Source organism: Alternaria incomplexa (assembly GCF_024043165.1).
Source record: "Alternaria incomplexa strain BMP 0042 chromosome Unknown scaffold_1, whole genome shotgun sequence".
Taxonomy (NCBI): Eukaryota; Fungi; Ascomycota; class Dothideomycetes; order Pleosporales; family Pleosporaceae; genus Alternaria; species Alternaria incomplexa.
Genome location: NW_026249850.1, coordinates 2,555,362 through 2,571,772, shown reverse-complemented (window position 1 = coordinate 2,571,772; position 16,411 = coordinate 2,555,362). Strand labels below are relative to the sequence as shown.

General features: G+C 52.7%; 4 protein-coding genes across 4 annotated transcripts; 2 read left to right on the top strand and 2 right to left on the bottom strand.

Annotated features, from left to right (window-relative positions):
- Positions 1 to 1,596: 1,596 nt before the first annotated feature.
- On the top strand, positions 1,597 to 4,353 carry J4E90_000916 (uncharacterized protein; the record flags this gene model as incomplete). The annotated part of the gene is made up of 4 exons (XM_051430509.1): positions 1,597 to 1,941; positions 2,208 to 2,305; positions 2,358 to 3,137; positions 3,192 to 4,353. 4 exons carry the CDS (start codon positions 1,597 to 1,599, stop codon positions 4,351 to 4,353), a joined length of 2,385 nt encoding a protein of 794 aa, XP_051295996.1.
- A 1,535-nt stretch (positions 4,354 to 5,888) lies between these two features.
- On the top strand, positions 5,889 to 7,972 carry J4E90_000915 (uncharacterized protein; the record flags this gene model as incomplete). Its single annotated transcript, XM_051430508.1, has 10 exons — positions 5,889 to 6,068; positions 6,118 to 6,140; positions 6,232 to 6,313; positions 6,365 to 6,390; positions 6,443 to 6,507; positions 6,562 to 6,659; positions 6,713 to 6,823; positions 6,889 to 7,003; positions 7,051 to 7,600; positions 7,648 to 7,972. 10 exons carry the CDS (start codon positions 5,889 to 5,891, stop codon positions 7,970 to 7,972), a joined length of 1,575 nt encoding a protein of 524 aa, XP_051295995.1.
- A 688-nt stretch (positions 7,973 to 8,660) lies between these two features.
- On the bottom strand, positions 8,661 to 10,534 carry J4E90_000914 (uncharacterized protein; the record flags this gene model as incomplete). Its single annotated transcript, XM_051430507.1, has 6 exons — positions 8,661 to 8,961; positions 9,018 to 9,439; positions 9,504 to 9,889; positions 9,946 to 10,220; positions 10,274 to 10,393; positions 10,440 to 10,534. 6 exons carry the CDS (start codon positions 10,532 to 10,534, stop codon positions 8,661 to 8,663), a joined length of 1,599 nt encoding a protein of 532 aa, XP_051295994.1.
- A 1,801-nt stretch (positions 10,535 to 12,335) lies between these two features.
- On the bottom strand, positions 12,336 to 15,376 carry J4E90_000913 (uncharacterized protein; the record flags this gene model as incomplete). Its single annotated transcript, XM_051430506.1, has 3 exons — positions 12,336 to 14,297; positions 14,348 to 15,126; positions 15,178 to 15,376. 3 exons carry the CDS (start codon positions 15,374 to 15,376, stop codon positions 12,336 to 12,338), a joined length of 2,940 nt encoding a protein of 979 aa, XP_051295993.1.
- Positions 15,377 to 16,411: the final 1,035 nt, after the last annotated feature.

The following is a 16,411-nucleotide window of genomic DNA, read 5'->3' as shown; positions in this document are numbered from 1 at the left end:
CTACAGTCTCCGCGAATCCCACTAGGGCATGTCGGGACAGATCGCTAGTGAACCACCATGACGGTGTTCCCTATCTTCTTGGGGACCGAAAACTGATCCTTCGGCGCCTTTTTCGCCATCGTCTTTCAAAGTCCAGAGCGCTTCATCCGAGTAATCCTCGTGCTTGCAGATTCGAAATCCCGTGTGCTTTTGCCATGGCTGCAGGCGTTAGCGAAGTGCCTTTCTTCAATGCCGCATGCAGGTAGACCCCTGTATGAATCTCGCCGAAAAGGTATGCCTTGGACGTTTTGGGTGAAGCCATGTGGACCGTCTGGCATTTAGGCACGAACCGATCATCTTCTGGAACATGAGGCTTCATCAGAGCCGGACAAGCTGTCAGGTAAGACTAGCCATCCGGATCTACGTCCGAGCCTGCTAACGGAGCTGCCAGCCCGTGTAGAATTTGAACTAGAACACTCGCTTCGTCTCATTCTAGTCGAAGCAGCACCAACTGTATGCCGTGTGCGGAGCCATTGGGCAGTACTCACGAGACACAAAAACATAGGTTTGCACGACTTCTATCGGTCCACTCGTGGACGGGAGCCAAACCACATATCTGGGCATTCGTGGTACTATCAACCCGCAATAAACTTTGCTCCTCCCGTATACCGGTACGTCGAATGCACAGGAGGCCTCTGCTTCGTGGTGTTGTTGAACAAGGCTTGCTAAAGTCCCCTACTCTCCCAGGATACGGAGCTTTGTACAGGGTCCCCGAAGCTCCTTTCCATTTCAGCGCGTCGCCAAGTCGACACGTGCTTTAAACGAAGCACCTTCGCCAATCCCCTGTGTCGCTCAGAGCATCCATCCGAGATCGAAAGGTGGCGACCTGACAGGGTCCTTCTACCGCCTTACCACAAGGTTGCTAGACGAACTTCACTGCAACTGGGAATTGAGCTGATCATTGCAGCATTTTGACTAGCATACTAGCCCCATACGACGCCCCGAAATACCCAGTATTTCCTTCATCGGATCTTTGCCGAGATTTAACATCGTTCCCACGAATCTTGCCGTCTGCCGAAGCGTCTCTTGTCTCCTCACGGCCGTGAAAGTTCAATCATCACACACCACCTCGCAGTTCACCCTAACCAGTCTAGCCACTGACCCTAACCTAAAGCTGTGGCATCTCGGCCACTCAGCCGAGCGGCTGGCTGACAGCACTTACTCAGGCGACACAGACCCGACTATCGCGCTCCAGCCTTCTGTATGCCCGAGTCACTCAATCTGCCCAACCTACCGCTCGCTTGCACGGTTTCTCCACTTGGAGCGAAGACCTGTCACTTATCTTGTTCATCCACAAGTTTCCATCTTCCGCATCTTGCATCACGCCAAGGCAGCATGAGGTGTTGACGGCTGGCTTCCATTGGTTCAACACGTCTACCTGGTCCCACAAGCTACTAATATCGTTGGCCCGTTCTGAGTAGCGCTGTGTTCGGCTTCTACCGAGACCACTTACTCTTTCTCCATAGCGACATCATCTCGACTAGAACTTGTTACCTACCAAGCGAATTTCGATACCCACACCCGGCCTGTCTTCGAGCGCTTGGGCTATCTCTCACGATGCGCAAATCTCCGCCAGGTTCCAGTGGGCAGTCGCCACGGACCATGATACCACCACCAAGTCCGTTCACGATGTCGCATCCGGTTGCTCGCACGACTACTCTGGCGGCGCCTACTGGCCCACAGCTTGGCTCCCGTTCACCTGGGTATTCTTCGAACTCTTATAGCCATTCCACTTCACCAAGTACGGCATCTGGAAGCCTGCCGGACCACAACCACGATGGCGCGAGCCTGATGATATCCCCTACTCAGATATCGTCCGCGAACTTGAACGCGCAAAAACGCGCATACAGACAGAGACGTAAGGATCCCTCGTGCGATGCTTGTCGAGAACGCAAAGTCAAGGTGAGTAAAGAAAATAGAAGGTTCATACGTACATGAAAAGCAAGTGTTTTGGTGGCATTCCAGCAATGCCATCAGAGGCGGACAAGCGAGATTGGGGATGGATGATCAGGTACTGGCCACCTAGACGACCATCTTCCCTTTCAGTCGCGTCGAGCGCATGCGTATCCAGTTGCGCATGAGCTTTGCTGAGATTGACATGCTTCCATGAGCAATGTCAGGGCATTGAACTGGAGACCATGTGAGGATGTTACTGACCACTATTTTAGTGCGATGCAACCGAGACATCGGCTTGTTCAGAATGCTCGAGCCGTAACCACAGGTGTCAATTCACCAAGGAGACCAACCGGCGAATGTCATCCATCAAGTACGTGTTATGACTTAGCCCACTTGGACGAACATTTGCTTACGTTGCATAGACAGGTCCAGGATCTTCAGAGTCAGATTGCCGAGTTGACTCATGTCAACTCTCAGCTGCGCACCAAGGTCTCCGATGGTGAGCCTTTAGATCCCGAACGGACAGACACGAAGCGCAGGCTTTCTGAAGCTCAGATTGGCGCCATACCGGGACCACGTCCGATCACAATGCCAGCCTTGAACAACTTCGACCAGGTCCGCAGCAACATCCGAACACATGCCCAAGGCATATTTTCTACACCCCATCACGATCCAAAGGGCGCTGGATTGACAAATTGGCGGTCAACCGAGATACCAACACGCGCAGACTTTGCGTACCTCGCTCGCTCATACATGGAGACGATACACGAGTCGTATCCTGCTGTTCACTGGCCCACTTTTCAGCGAGAAGTGGACGAAGTGTACACTTCGAAAACATTCGAGGGTTGCTCTCGTGAATGGGTCGGATTATTCTTTGCGGTATTGGCTTGTGGCGCTTTGCAAGCTGAACCGGCGCACACCAACTCTCCTACCTCAGTGTCAAAGGGCCAGGCAATGTATGAGACCGCGACTGCTGTTCTCCAGTCCTGGCCGCATGATGTCTCAGTTACATATGCCCAAGCAGCACTTCTGTTGAGCATCTACGCTACTGAGTGCAACTTGGGCCCTGCGGGCTCTATGTGGCTCGCCTCTGCCGCGAGAATGGCTCAGGAATTGCAAATATGCCCTGAAGTCGATGTCTGGCCTCTTGTCGACGGTGAGATCCGACGTAGGCTCTGGTGGTCCATCTACGTTCGCGATAGGTATGGAAGCTGTTTCTCGCCTCTTTTTGCCAACTGCAGCTGACTTTGAAATAGGATCATGTCGCTTGAGACAGGCAAGCCTATGATCATCAACGAAATCGACTGCGAAATATCTCTGCCATCCGCCGTGGACGACCGCTACATCCAACCGAACAGTTCCTTCCGCTCGTTAGCGAAGCCAACTCACTATACTGGGTTCATGGCGAACATACACATCACACGCCTATATGCGCCACTGCGGCAAATTCTCAAATCAAGCGTAGTTCTCCCACAGAGCCTACAAAGCTTTGATGAAGAGCTTCGACTTAAGTTGCTGCTCCTTCCTGAAGCCTACCAGCCTGATTCCAATACACTGTTCGACATGTCGGCACTGCCTACAATCTTTTGCTTGTTGTCCGCTCGCTTTAGTGTGTACCGGCGCAATCTGACTCCAGTAGCCGGTCTCGCGGAGCGAGTGAGTGCTCTAAAGCGGTGCTTTTCTGTTTCTCAAGACACGGCAACGTATGTGTCAAGGGCCTTGCACAATCCTCCCAAACAGGATTCTGGAAAAACATGGGAAGAGCTAGTAGCTTCGATAGCGAGCAATGCCGTATGTTTGCACTTGTGGAGATGTATACTTGTGCTATGCTTCCGTGGCGAGTACAAGGCTGCACTCGTTTGCTTGCATCTCTCTAGGGCTATTGGCAATCGACGGAAGGTCAACACGGCGTGCGGAAAGCACGTGGTATTCTTCCTCGAAAGGATGTTCGACAGAGTGCGTACCGGGCGCGCAAGCAGTCATCAGCTCGAGCAGGATGAGGAGATGATCGCGTACGTCAGTGCGGACGCTCAAAGCAGCCTTGAGCATTCTTGGGTTTGGGCGGGTGATAATTTGATCTCTTCGAGCATGAAGCCAGACCCGACCCCCATCGCTACAAGATCGCCGAGCGGCGATGAACCGATGCGGGACGCACTACCATTGCGCACGTCATCTGGTTCACCGATGAACACTACAACTGAACCGGATGAGTGGAGCAAGGTTGAGCAAATGGTCAAGCAGCTGATGGATGAGCTCCTTCATCGATCCACGCAATCGCCTGCCTACTATCCTCCACCCCATAATCCTGTTAAGCGCGTGCAGTTGGCACCGGAAGCACCACCACCACCAAAGATGGCGCCAAACCCAAGTCCGACACCGTCAGGCACAAGTCGCATCAGCATTGCGAACATTATATGAAGCAAAAGGCTCCCTACAGACTATAGATAGCTCATCGCCGGCCTGTACGGATATTCGTTGAGACAAGCACTCCGGCCAGCATTCAACTGGAGTAGTCCTTTGGACTCGAATACCTGCATTGGGTACTACGACCACCGCATGTAAACTATTCGGAGCAACACATTCGCTAACTCCAAAGCGCTGTACATTCGTTGTGCACATTCAAACCCCCGGGTCGTCCTGCCGCCCGCAAATTGAAGCCGAAGCAAGTACACCTCCCGAGCCAGTTTTCGACATTTGCTCGAGCATAACAAGCATTGCTCTCTTGGCCAAGACGGGTTGACGCTGCTATGGTTCCACGCTTGCGCTTGTAATTCAGCTCTCATTCGGTGCGTACATGATTCGCTTCAGCAACCACGCATGGTCAGGGCGTTGAGATGTCTTGGCTATTTGATACCGATTGTCGCAATGCTCTGCGTATAAAACGATACTCAAATATACTTCCATGCTTGCAGTCCAACGCTGCTTGCCTCCGTAATATATGTTGCACTGCAGTCCCCAATGCCGTGACAGTGCTCAATTGACTCAGCACTAGTGGAAATACTCACCTATTGGAATGCTTGGGAATCTCACTTGCGCACACCTAGGTTCGCGCCGCGACTTACCCGCAGCCTTGTCTTTCAGCGGCACATAAGAGCCATCCAATCAGTACCTAGCCATATACTCGGACGCTACCAGTGTTAAGGTTGGAAGCGAACCTGCGACCGAACTCTGCTGACACCGTGCCTGTGTGCGACGACCTTGCTGCAATAACGTTCTCGTCAGCTACGCATAAACCGCCATGGCTTAGCTGATACCTACCACCAGCGCATATCTTCTCAGCCCCGAAGGTTGTGAAATGTCATTGCGGAGCAGAACCCGACACTCGCCCGGGCAGATCGTACCTGGCACTACCCCGCCGATAGTCCATCTCGAAAGGCGTTAGCTCGTCGCCGAAAGCAGGAAGGCATGTGTAGGGCGGTGTGAGGAAACAGGGCCACTAGCCAGACAAGCTTCACGGGCCAAATGCTTAGCGAACGGCCTGTACCCCGCTATGACATGTTGTCTCTCTCGAATGAGCACCTTGGGCGCGACATCGTGCGTCTGTTTACTTGAATTATTCCCAGCTCAAACGCCTCATGTAGAATAAATGGCTACGGAAATGCGCTAGGCCGTCTGGATGATGAATCGACGTACGCGTCGTGTAGCGTCGGCCTGCAGCAGGTGGCCCCCAACGTATGTCGTATGCAAGTCGTGGTGGGGTAGCAGAGTGAGCTGGAACGCGGGCGGCGTGTTGATGCTGCATGATAGGCGCGTCAGGAGCTGGTGAGCGATATAAGCTGCTGATTCTGCGGCAGCTCCGGTTGTTCTTAGGCTGCCTTGTTTACTTCCTTGACGTGGCTTCCTGCTTCTCTTCTTCCTCCGTCTTTCCTCGCACCTGCACCTCGATCATAGAAGGCAGGCACTATTGTCTCTTCCAGAAGACCCCTCCACAAACACACCCTACGACCGCCAACATGGTGCATATCAACCGTGTAGCAACTCACAAGGAAGTCTCCGAGGAGCAGAGCCAGTTCGAGGCCATTGATGCCACCACTACCATCAATCTGACACCAGACGATGAAGCCGACGACTACACTGCTACCGTCTACGGTTCCAAATATGCTGCTGAAGATCTGCCGAGACACGAGATGCCGGTGAGTCCAGCCCTTTTGAGTAGCTATACCCGGAATTGACACGATCTAGGACCGAGAAATGCCTCCCCATGTGTACGTACTTTGCTACATGCACTATTGGCATCGAACACACCAGACTATGCGCCGCACCACAGCTGCGACAGCATCGCTGACCAGATGCTAGTGCATACCGCATGATCAAGGACGATCTCACGCTCGATGGCACCCCAACACTGAACTTGGCTTCATTCGTTACAACTTACATGGTAAGCTCTAATGATCATTTATCGGATAGACAAAGACTGACACATGAGCAGGAAGAAGAGGCCGAGAAGCTTATGGTGTATGTCGGACAAGCTCGCGTTTCGTAACCTCCCAATAACCCTTTACCTCAGCGACGCGTTCTCGAAGAACTTCATCGATTACGAAGAGTACCCCGTCAGCGCCGATATCCAAAACCGTTCGTACATACACTACAAAATGGGCTGAGGAATGTTTGCTGAATTGTAAACAGGATGTGTGTCGATGATCGCCAGGCTGTTCAATGCGCCGGCAGATCCAGAGGCGAACACAATCGGCACCTCTACCATTGGGTCTTCTGAAGCCATCATGGTCAGTGAATACAGTGGTATGAAGCTGGAAGCCTTTGAGCTGACGCATCATAGTTGGGTGTACTGGCCCAGAAAAAGCTTTGGCAAAACAAGCGCAAGGCTGAGGGCAAGCCCTACGACAAGCCAAACATGATCATGAACTCGGCTGTACAGGTCTGCTGGGAGGTATGTAGCCTATTGTCGAGTCATTTCAGGCAAATAAGAGGGAGAAGCATACTGATTGTATGCAGAAAGCATGCCGATACTTTGATATCGAAGAGCGATATGTATACTGTACTACTGAGCGCTATGTGATGGACCCCAAGGAATGCATTGATCTCATCGATGAGAACACCATTGGAATTTGTACGTATTACAGCATCTATAAGAGGACAATGAGCTAATTCGAATAGGCGCAATCCTGGGAACGACCTACACTGGCGAATACGAAGATATCAAAGCCATCAACGACCTTCTCGTCGAGAAGGATATCGATGTTGATATTCACGTCGACGCCGCGTCCGGTGGGTTCGTCGCTCCGTTCGTCAACCCAGGTTTATTATGGGATTTCCGCCTACCAAAGGTCACCACCATCAACGTCTCTGGCCACAAGTACGGACTTGTCTACCCCGGTGTCGGCTGGGTTGTGTGGCGCGACCCCAAGTACCTTCCCCAGGAGCTCGTCTTTAACATCAACTACCTCGGTGCTGACCAGGCGTCTTTCACGCTGAACTTCTCGCGCGGAGCTTCGCAGATCATCGGACAGTACTACCAGCTCATTCGTCTTGGCAAGCGAGGATACAGGAAGATCATGCTGAACCTGACGCGTACGGCCGATTATCTCGCCGCGAACCTTGAGGCATTGGGCTTTATCATCATGAGTCAAAGGGGAGGCGCTGGACTTCCTCTCGTTGCTTGCCGCATTGATGAAGATCTTGGCAAGCAGTACGATGAGTTCGCCATGTAAGTGTGCACCCCATTTTTTCTGCAACTGCAACTAACGAGAGCAGTGCTCATCAACTACGCGAGCGCGGATGGGTCGTTCCCGCATACACAATGGCCCCTCACTCCGAGAAGATGAAGATGCTGCGTGTGGTTGTGCGCGAGGACTTCACCAAGTCTCGTTGTGACGCACTGCTTGCCGACTTCAAGCTTGCGCTGTCGACGCTGGACAAGCTCGACGCGAAGAAGATCGAGGAGCACAGGCAGCATGCATTCGAAATGCGTCGTCGTTCGACCATTATCAGCCCCATCTTTAAGAAGAAGGCGACAGATCACTTCGACGAGGACCACAGTCTACAGGCAAAGACTGGAAAGACACATGCAGTCTGCTAAGCGTGAGCAATGCGCCGCTTATTTAGCTGTCGAGGTGAAGGAGTATATGGGTTTTATATACATAGACCCCACCAATGAACAAGTCGCTATCATTGTTCTAAACAAACTGCGAATGTTGTGATGATCGGGCAGCATGAATTCCATCCATCAAACTTGCAGCATCCATACTACTTTAAAGAGTTCTGTTCACCAGCTGGGGCCACATGGACGTCTCACTAACCGTTCTTGAGTGACGCATAAATGCAGAAGATAAGGGTGGAACCAGAGCACATGCCGAACTGAACTGCAGTGGATAAGATACCGAGCAGAACGCTGCAGCGGGGATGAACGTGAAAGAGGAACGGAAGGCGGGCGGAAGTCGCGACGCGTCACGCTAGCCTAGTCGGGCACACGCGTCGCGGCGAATGATGTTCGGCGAAAAGGAGGGGGGAATCAGCACTGCAGACGGTAGGTCTGGTCGTATATTGTGTAACTGTTGTTAGCGTCCGAGATGTAAAGGTCGACAGACACTGTATCAGCAGGGTCGGATGTTATAATGAGCTGCACTCTACATCACTAAGAAATGGGACAATGGTGACAAAATGTGTACGTTGGTACCTTTGCGATTAAACAGTCCAGTGGCTGTTACTCTTCTTCATCATATCCAATGCTAGACATTTCCCATCGATCATTACCTCCTAAACACAGCCTAAGCCTTGGTCTCGGCGTTCTCAACCCTAACGGGGCTGTGCTCGAGACCCTTCTCGTTATCAACCTCGCCACGCTCAGCACGGCGAGTGTTGCTGTATTCGACCCTAGTCTTCCAAGCGGGAACTCCAGCCATGAACATCTCCTCAACATCCTCGAGCGTCTTTCCAGCCGTCTCGGGGAACAGGAAGAACGTGTGGATAGCCATGGCGAGGCAGAAGACACCGAAGATGATGTAGACGCGCCATTGGATGTTGACGAAAGCGGGTGGGACGAAGTAGGAGAGGGCGAAGTTGAAGATCCTGGAGCGGAGTTAGTACGTGATGATTTCAAGCATCATAAGCAGGTTTGTACATACCAGTTGGATGAGGTAGCGACGGCAACAGCCTTTCCACGAATGCGGAGAGGGAAGATCTCTGGTGGGTAGACCCAAGACGCGGGGCCCCAGGTTGGCGCGTAAGAAGCGACGAACAGGTATGTGCAAGCAATGACAGCCTTTGCAGGCGCGCCCGTAATCTCCCAGGATTGCTCGGCAATACCACCAAGACCGCCTTCAGGAGCTGGGTTGCCGTAGCTTGCCATGAGTCCAGCGTTGGCGAACATCCAGATCATCATAAGGACTGCGCCGATGACGAACATAGGACGGCGACCCCAGCGGTCCATGAAAAGAAGAGCAGGAACTGTCATCAAGACGTTGATGACGTACTGGATGGAACTGGCGACGAGATTGATGTTACCGGTAAGACCTGCCATGCCGAAGACGTATGTGATGTAGTACATCTGCAGAGGTAGAGGTACGAAGTCAGTATATGTTGCACATGTAGTTGGTACAGTGGGAACTTACCATGACGTTCATGCCAGTCAGCTGAGACCAGACTTGAGTGAAGATACCAATGTGAACGCGGTTGATCATGTTGGGCTTGAAGAGCTCCATGAAGGAAACGTCAGCGTTCTGGCGTTCAAACTCGATCATCTGACGAATCTCATCAAGCTCAAGCTTTACGAAGGGACTGTTGGGGTCACCCTTGCCGTGAACCAGGGTAAGAACGGCCTGTGTCTCCTCCCATCTGTCGTGACGGGCGAGCCAGCGAGGAGATTCGGGTAGGAACAGAAGTCCAATACCAAGGATGACAGCAGGAATCATTTGCAGACCCCATGGAACACGGAAAGCCTTGGTGCCTTCCATGAAGCTGCAGCCGTAGGAGATGTAGTACATAATAAGAATTCCCCCTGAGAAGCGCTTATTAGCTTTTGTCTCACGCGCACTTTGTAGAGTGAGTACTTACAAGTGATGGCCCATTGCTGGGATCCTACAACACGACCGCGGCGGGAGGGAGGAGCGAGTTCAGAGACGTAGACAGGGACTTGAGCGGAGCAGATACCGACAGAGAGACCGTTGATGAAGCGACCGACGATGAGCATGCCGATGTTTTGAGCTGCGCAGGAGATGATGGAACCAATGATCCAGATGGCACATCCAATTTGAATAGCCCTGCGGCGACCGAGCTTATCCGTAAGGTAACCAGAGACGAGAGCACCGACGAAAGAGCCACCAGGCATGCTGTATCGAGTCAGTTGCTGAAGATGTAATACATGGTGTGAGAGCTGACTCACGCAGCAGTGATGCCTCCTTGGACATCGGCGGTAGGACCAGAGCAATCATCCTCGGGGCCTGTGAAAGGAGGACCCTTAGGTCCCTGGTTGAAGTAGCAGCGGTATTGTTGAGTTGGCAAACTGTGAATGTTAGCATCATCCACAGATAGCCATGGTGAGTACGTACATAGCGCTCATGGAACTGATATCGAAGCCGAACAGTCCACCGCCAATGACCGCAATGGCGGTGATGCCGTAGATGTTGCCGATCTGGTAACCCATGGTGATGTCTTGTCTTGCCAATCACCCTGCAATGGATGTATAAAAGAAACCCGGAGGTTGGCAGGCGTGGTTACGAGAGAACAAGCCTGGCGTTCGGGGTGCGAAAAGGGTTTATATGCCACGCTTCCCTCGGCTTGATACCATACGCGAGGTTGGGTCAGGGGAGCCAGGAACAACGTGGGAGCCCCGCAGCGGACCTTTCACGGTTCCAGGTAACGGTCATCCCTTCGTCGGTCGGAAAACACTCTGATGTGCTTCCTGGCTTGGTATAGTCTCCGAAGAACGACGCGTTGATTGGTGGGAGCATGATGTGGAACCTTGCAGCGGAGTGAAGAAATGACAAGCCTGACACGATCCGTCGGCTTAGTGCTTGTGTTTTGAGTCGCAATCTTGGGACAATTGATGCCGAGACAACGGGAACGGGTTGGCAACAAGGCGGATGAAGCTTCCTGCCTTCCATGGCGCCACCTGCCACGGAACTCGGAGCTGCGATCATCGATATGCTCGCCTTTCCTGGTTTGGCTGTACCACAAAGGACGCTGATGGTTGCATCCATCTCATCGACCCGGAGATGCGAGCCCTCCGCACTCCGCACAATGTCTCTCCATTTTTCCTCCAGACTCCAGACACCCACAATTTCGCACCCCAAGGGCACCCCATGAAGCAGAAATTTTTGTCCTTGGTGGGCCCTTTGCGATGTGCCATTCGCGCTCAGAGCACAGTATGAGGTTTCCACAGTTGACGTCACGCACCGCAATCAAGAACGGCATGCAGCCAGTCATCGCGCGAGACGCTGACGTTGGCCCGCTTTTCCTCGTGCAACCGTGCCGCCGCTAGCGTTGTCGTATCATGCGCCTCCCGTTGAGTGCAAAGCTTAAGCTCGCAGCCGAGTGCCGAGCAAGCCTGTAGCTGTCAAGCTTCAATAAGTCGTCTGAGAGGGCGTGGCATTTTGGGCCGTGGTAAGGCGTGCAGCTGACCCATCCTTTGGTATGCAATTGGCATGTCGGTCCACGCGCCGGCGCACTCCATTCACCACATCTATACGAGGTGAGGCTCTAGGTGGGGGCCGTGACCATCGCTACGGGGCGATGAGACCGATCACTGTTGCGGTCGTGTCTTTCGCTGCATGTGCCGATGACATAAGGTAGAACGTTGCACCGAAAAAGATGCGGCGCGGGTCCGCTGATGATTAAACAAGTCCCAGCGACGCAAGCGCTTCATCGCGTGGAATAGTGGAGTCGCCGGGCAGAGGATGGATGGGGAAAGGAGATGTTGGAGCGCGGAGAGGAAACTGGGTCGATGCTTACCAGTGCTTTCGTTACTTCCCCAGCTGGCTTGCTTGTAACGCGACTTCCTCATACATCTCGGTGCACCGCTCTCAAGTCTTTAGTATCACATCACTTAGCACCCTCGACATGCAGTGCAGCACAAGTAAAGCGGATGCATTTCCCGATATAGCTCTCACAAGCTTGTCAGGTAGCCAGCAGCCACCCGCACTGTCCCCACACGCACCTCAGTCGCCGGGACTTGGAAGCGCCGTAAATCCGCCGTGCTGGTCGCTGGAATCCGCTGTTCTTGATGTGACCGTCCGAGACCATCGGGAAGTATAGGGATCAAGGAGATTATACCCCAATCAAGGCAAGTCGACGATTCAGACACACCGTATGGTGAAAACGTAACTATCTACAGGATGACTGTATTACATGATACGAGCATCTTTCCAAAGGTTTATGTACGGCTTCCTGAACAAGATACAATGAGAAACGACAACACATTATACATGGCCAGTGTCAGACCGGGCTTAGCCCCAAACAAGCTTCTTCAAGGAATACTCAAACTGTTCCAGGTAGCCGGTACTCTTCTTCGCGTCCACAAGGCTGATTATATCCTTTTCCTCTACCTTCAGTGTCCTGTCTTCATCCCTGCCGCCCTTCTTCATCTCATTGGCGATCCTCACAATCTCATCGCATACCGATTTGACAACCTCGCCTTCATTGTCAGGGTTGTCGCCAGGGGATGACGGAACGCTGCTTCTCGGTGGAAGCGCTTTGAACGCTAGGAAGCGGCCCGCAGTATCCTGCTTCTGGTCTTTCTTGGCGTCGTCTTTGCGCTGCTCATCGCTGGCGGCTCCGGAATCTAGAGCCCTTGTATTGCGCCGTACTAGCTCGCCCTTGGTATCGGCTCGATATCGTATGATGAGACCAACGTTCTTGTCTGTGTCGGTGTGTCGTTGCGCCAGTGTGGACGTAACGTACACACCTCGCATGAGCCCTTGCACGTTCTCCAGCGGAATACGCTCGAACTCGCGTACTTTCTCTGTTCCCCAGTCGAGACGGCAGAAGTACAAGGCCTTTTCTGTTAGTAGAAGGACTGCTTCTTCAAATGTAGCAGTCTTGACCTGGTTAACAGCAGTGGGTACGCTCAACGTCCAGCCATGTACCAGGTCTTCGTCGCGATCCTCAATCACGATGCCAGCAGAACGTTCAATGGCCTGCTGCCGCACTTTGCGTACATCGATAAAGTAATCTGAGCTCTTCATATCGGCTTCGAATTCTGCGAAGATGGTATCGGTAGCGCGACCGAGAAGGTAGTCGATGACTGCCTGAGCAAAGTAGTCGTTCACGATGTTATTGTAATATCTCGTGAGTGTCAGTCCAAAATCGGTAAGCGCACCAGTTATCTGCCGTTTCCGGGTACGCGTAAAGTCGCCCTTTAGCGCAGCAGTGCCAGCATACTGCCGAGATATGGCATCGCCATTGTCAGCCCAGAGGGTGTTGAACCACGATGTACTGGGGTCGTTCTGGAGATCGATGCTGTAACTGCCCATTGACAGTTGTGCTTCAAGAGCGGTCCTGGCGCACGCAGATTGAACAACGTTGGTGCGGTCCAGACAGTCCATGCAGTTTGTGCGCAAGACGCCTGACTGCTTCTGCTGTACTTGATTTCCTAAGATCTCCACCCATCCAGAAGATTTCATGAAGGGTTCGATTGAATCCATCAGCTTCGAGACGTTTTCAAAGCGCATACCGCGGCATACGTTGTGGAAGTCGAACCATTCGAAACCCAGCTGCTTGCCTTTCCCGTCCATCCCGCCATTCTCATTGAGCGACTTCGCATGCTGTTCATAGAGCTCACCAATCTTTGCCTCAGTGCCGTGTTTGTCTATGAGCGAATCACAGTATATTTCGCCATAGCGTGAAGACAGATCGGCAAAATGCTTCTTGAAAGCGCGAGCATTAGTCTCAAACGATCCCCAAGTAGAGACTTGTGGTTTGAGGCTGTAGGGCGATTGAGAGAAGAACAGGGGAATTGAGCCTCGAATTTGTGTGAAAGAAAAAATCTTGTCCTGTGTCGTGCTAAAAGCCGGGTTGGATAGGATCTGTTCCGTCTCGACGCTATTCGCGGTACAGCCCTCGTCATCTGTGCCCCTTCGCAGGTAACGAAGCCCAGCTCGCTTGATAGAACGTCGCGAGATGAGTGTCAACAGGAAGTCTTTGCCGTCCACAAGAGAGGCATCGGGATCAGATGCTTCGCCACTGGCTTCCGTATTGGACTGTGAGTCCTCTTTCTGCTTTTCATGCCAGGACTGGAGCTGGATGTCATCTGGAGTGGCACTCGGGTCGACTACAAGACTGTTCGACTGGCCATCAGCCGTCTTGATCGTGAAAGGTCGTTGACCAACGAAGCCCTGCATTACGGGGAGCACAAAAGCATGCTGGCCCGCATTGATGAAAGGTGCGATGATGTGCTGATTCCAGAAGAACTAGATACTGGTGAGCAATCGGCCGTTACATGGACAAGGTGTAAACTGACCAAAGGATCGAATTGTTTAAACAGGGCGACACTAGAACTTGCTTGCTGCTGGCCAATACCGTGTGAGATGTCATAGTCGTATGAGAAGAAGAAGTTGCCTGATGAAAAGTACATTTTGGTGGTCTGCAGAATCTTTGGTAAGAGTGCTACAGTGGCTGCGTCCTTCTCGCCGCCCAGAGCCTTGGGTATAGCTTCTGGGCTGACTGGGTCCGAAATGTCCTTGTCATCTGTAGGGATGGCATCCGGCTTAGACTCGCTCTTGGGTTGTTCTTCTTCCTTGGGCACCCCCGAGTCAACATTCTGCGGCACGTTCTTTGCCGCCAGGTTCTCTTCTGAGCTCAGCCCTTGCAGACGCCTGTTGTCAGCACTCCAACCCTTGCGCGAGAACCACTTGTCAGCGAATCTGCCATATACACCTTTCCTTTGTATGACGTCTTCAGCCACACTTGTCTTGCGCTGCGCACTGCCTTTTTGGCCGGTGACCGAGTCCTTGACCTCGCTGGGTGTGGACGATGAGTCCTCCACAAGCGAGTCGGTCACACTGGGCGCGCCATCCTCACTATCGCTATCGCTATCTTCGTCTTCCAGGCCGGGCGCCCGGTTGCGGCGCTTCAGATGGTCGCGCGTGGCTGCGATGGCCTTGTCGGCGTCGGCTTGCGAGGAGAGGGGGATGAGGGCGACATCGGTGATTTTGTAGATGGGCTTGCCGCGTACAAGTGCCACCTGTTCGCGGTCGGATATGGATATCAGGAAGTACGAAGTAGCCACTTTGAGTAGTCCTTAGAGTAGGGTCAGCTTGTGCTCCAATGCGCCAATGACTGCGCGCGTACCGATAATGCCATGCGCTTCCACAGACACTGGCGCCGTGTCTTCTTCGCGCCTGTCTTTCAACAACGGTCCGACATTGCCCTTGTAGTCGACCTTGATGGCCTGCTGCGTCGCGGGCGGATGGTTGCGGGGCGGGGACGGCTGGAGGATGAGACCGTCGACGGCGGCGAAGATGAGCAGCTTGCGAACAAGGGAGGGCATCTTGTCGGCGGCGCTATGCGCGTTCAGGGCTGAGTGACTCGACAAAGTGCGACATCAGGTCGCTTCTAGGCGCGTTGAGACGTCTGGTGGGTTGAGCCGCCATGACGTCGTGTCGCGCCGCGCTAATCTCAAGATTTCTTACCCCACGCGTCCTCCTGTCAACCATGGTGAAATGCTCAATCAGCCCCCTTTTTGTCTTGCCTCATAAGTACTGGCATTGTATCAAGGGAATGTTCGCGACGACAGAAGTGCCGACCAACCACATCTACCCAGACTTCGTCTTAAGCAGTCAGGCTTACCATCCTCGTAGTTGCTTAGTAGGTTGAGTCTTACGAAACCTGCATATTCTTTCAAAGGCCGTGCAAAGTCAGCACGTCCTCGAGTGTTCGAAACGGTCACAAGCACTTCCAACGCCATTGACTAGGCTGCAAAAGAGAAGCCAGTCAAGTGCAAATTATGTTATCACGGCTTTAACCAACATGTAATACACGGCTTTGGTGGGTTTTTGGGGTACTTCTGGCACAGGCTTCGTTCCTCGCTCAGGAAAAGCGGTGCAGGTCAGAATTGGATGCCACAAGTGAACGGGTGAAGGCACACTGGGGTGCACAGCGTCGATACGATCAACACTTGGAAATTGCGTACAGCCTATGAGGAGACCGATCCTGGTATGCTCTGACAGTTCCTACCTGTTCTTTGTGAGTCATGCTATTCAGCGTCACACCTTCTCGTCCACCATGCATGGGATCTGGCTCGGTGTTCTAAACGGAAAGCGCCTCTCGGAATTATGCCTTAAGTGCAGCCTGCGATGTAGCCATCAATGCACTAGGTCATCAGATCTGACCATGCAGCGTTTTACTATTCGTGCGTTCGTATATACGATTGACATGAGTAAGTCTTCATACATAGCATGTCTTTGCGGGGCCTTTGCATTACTTCATCAGGCCGCGCGAATCGGAGTTAGACAACTAACTCCGGATCGGGCCGGCGCTCCTTCTCGATCTACGGGGTTTCTGATGTTACAATTACCTATTTGGT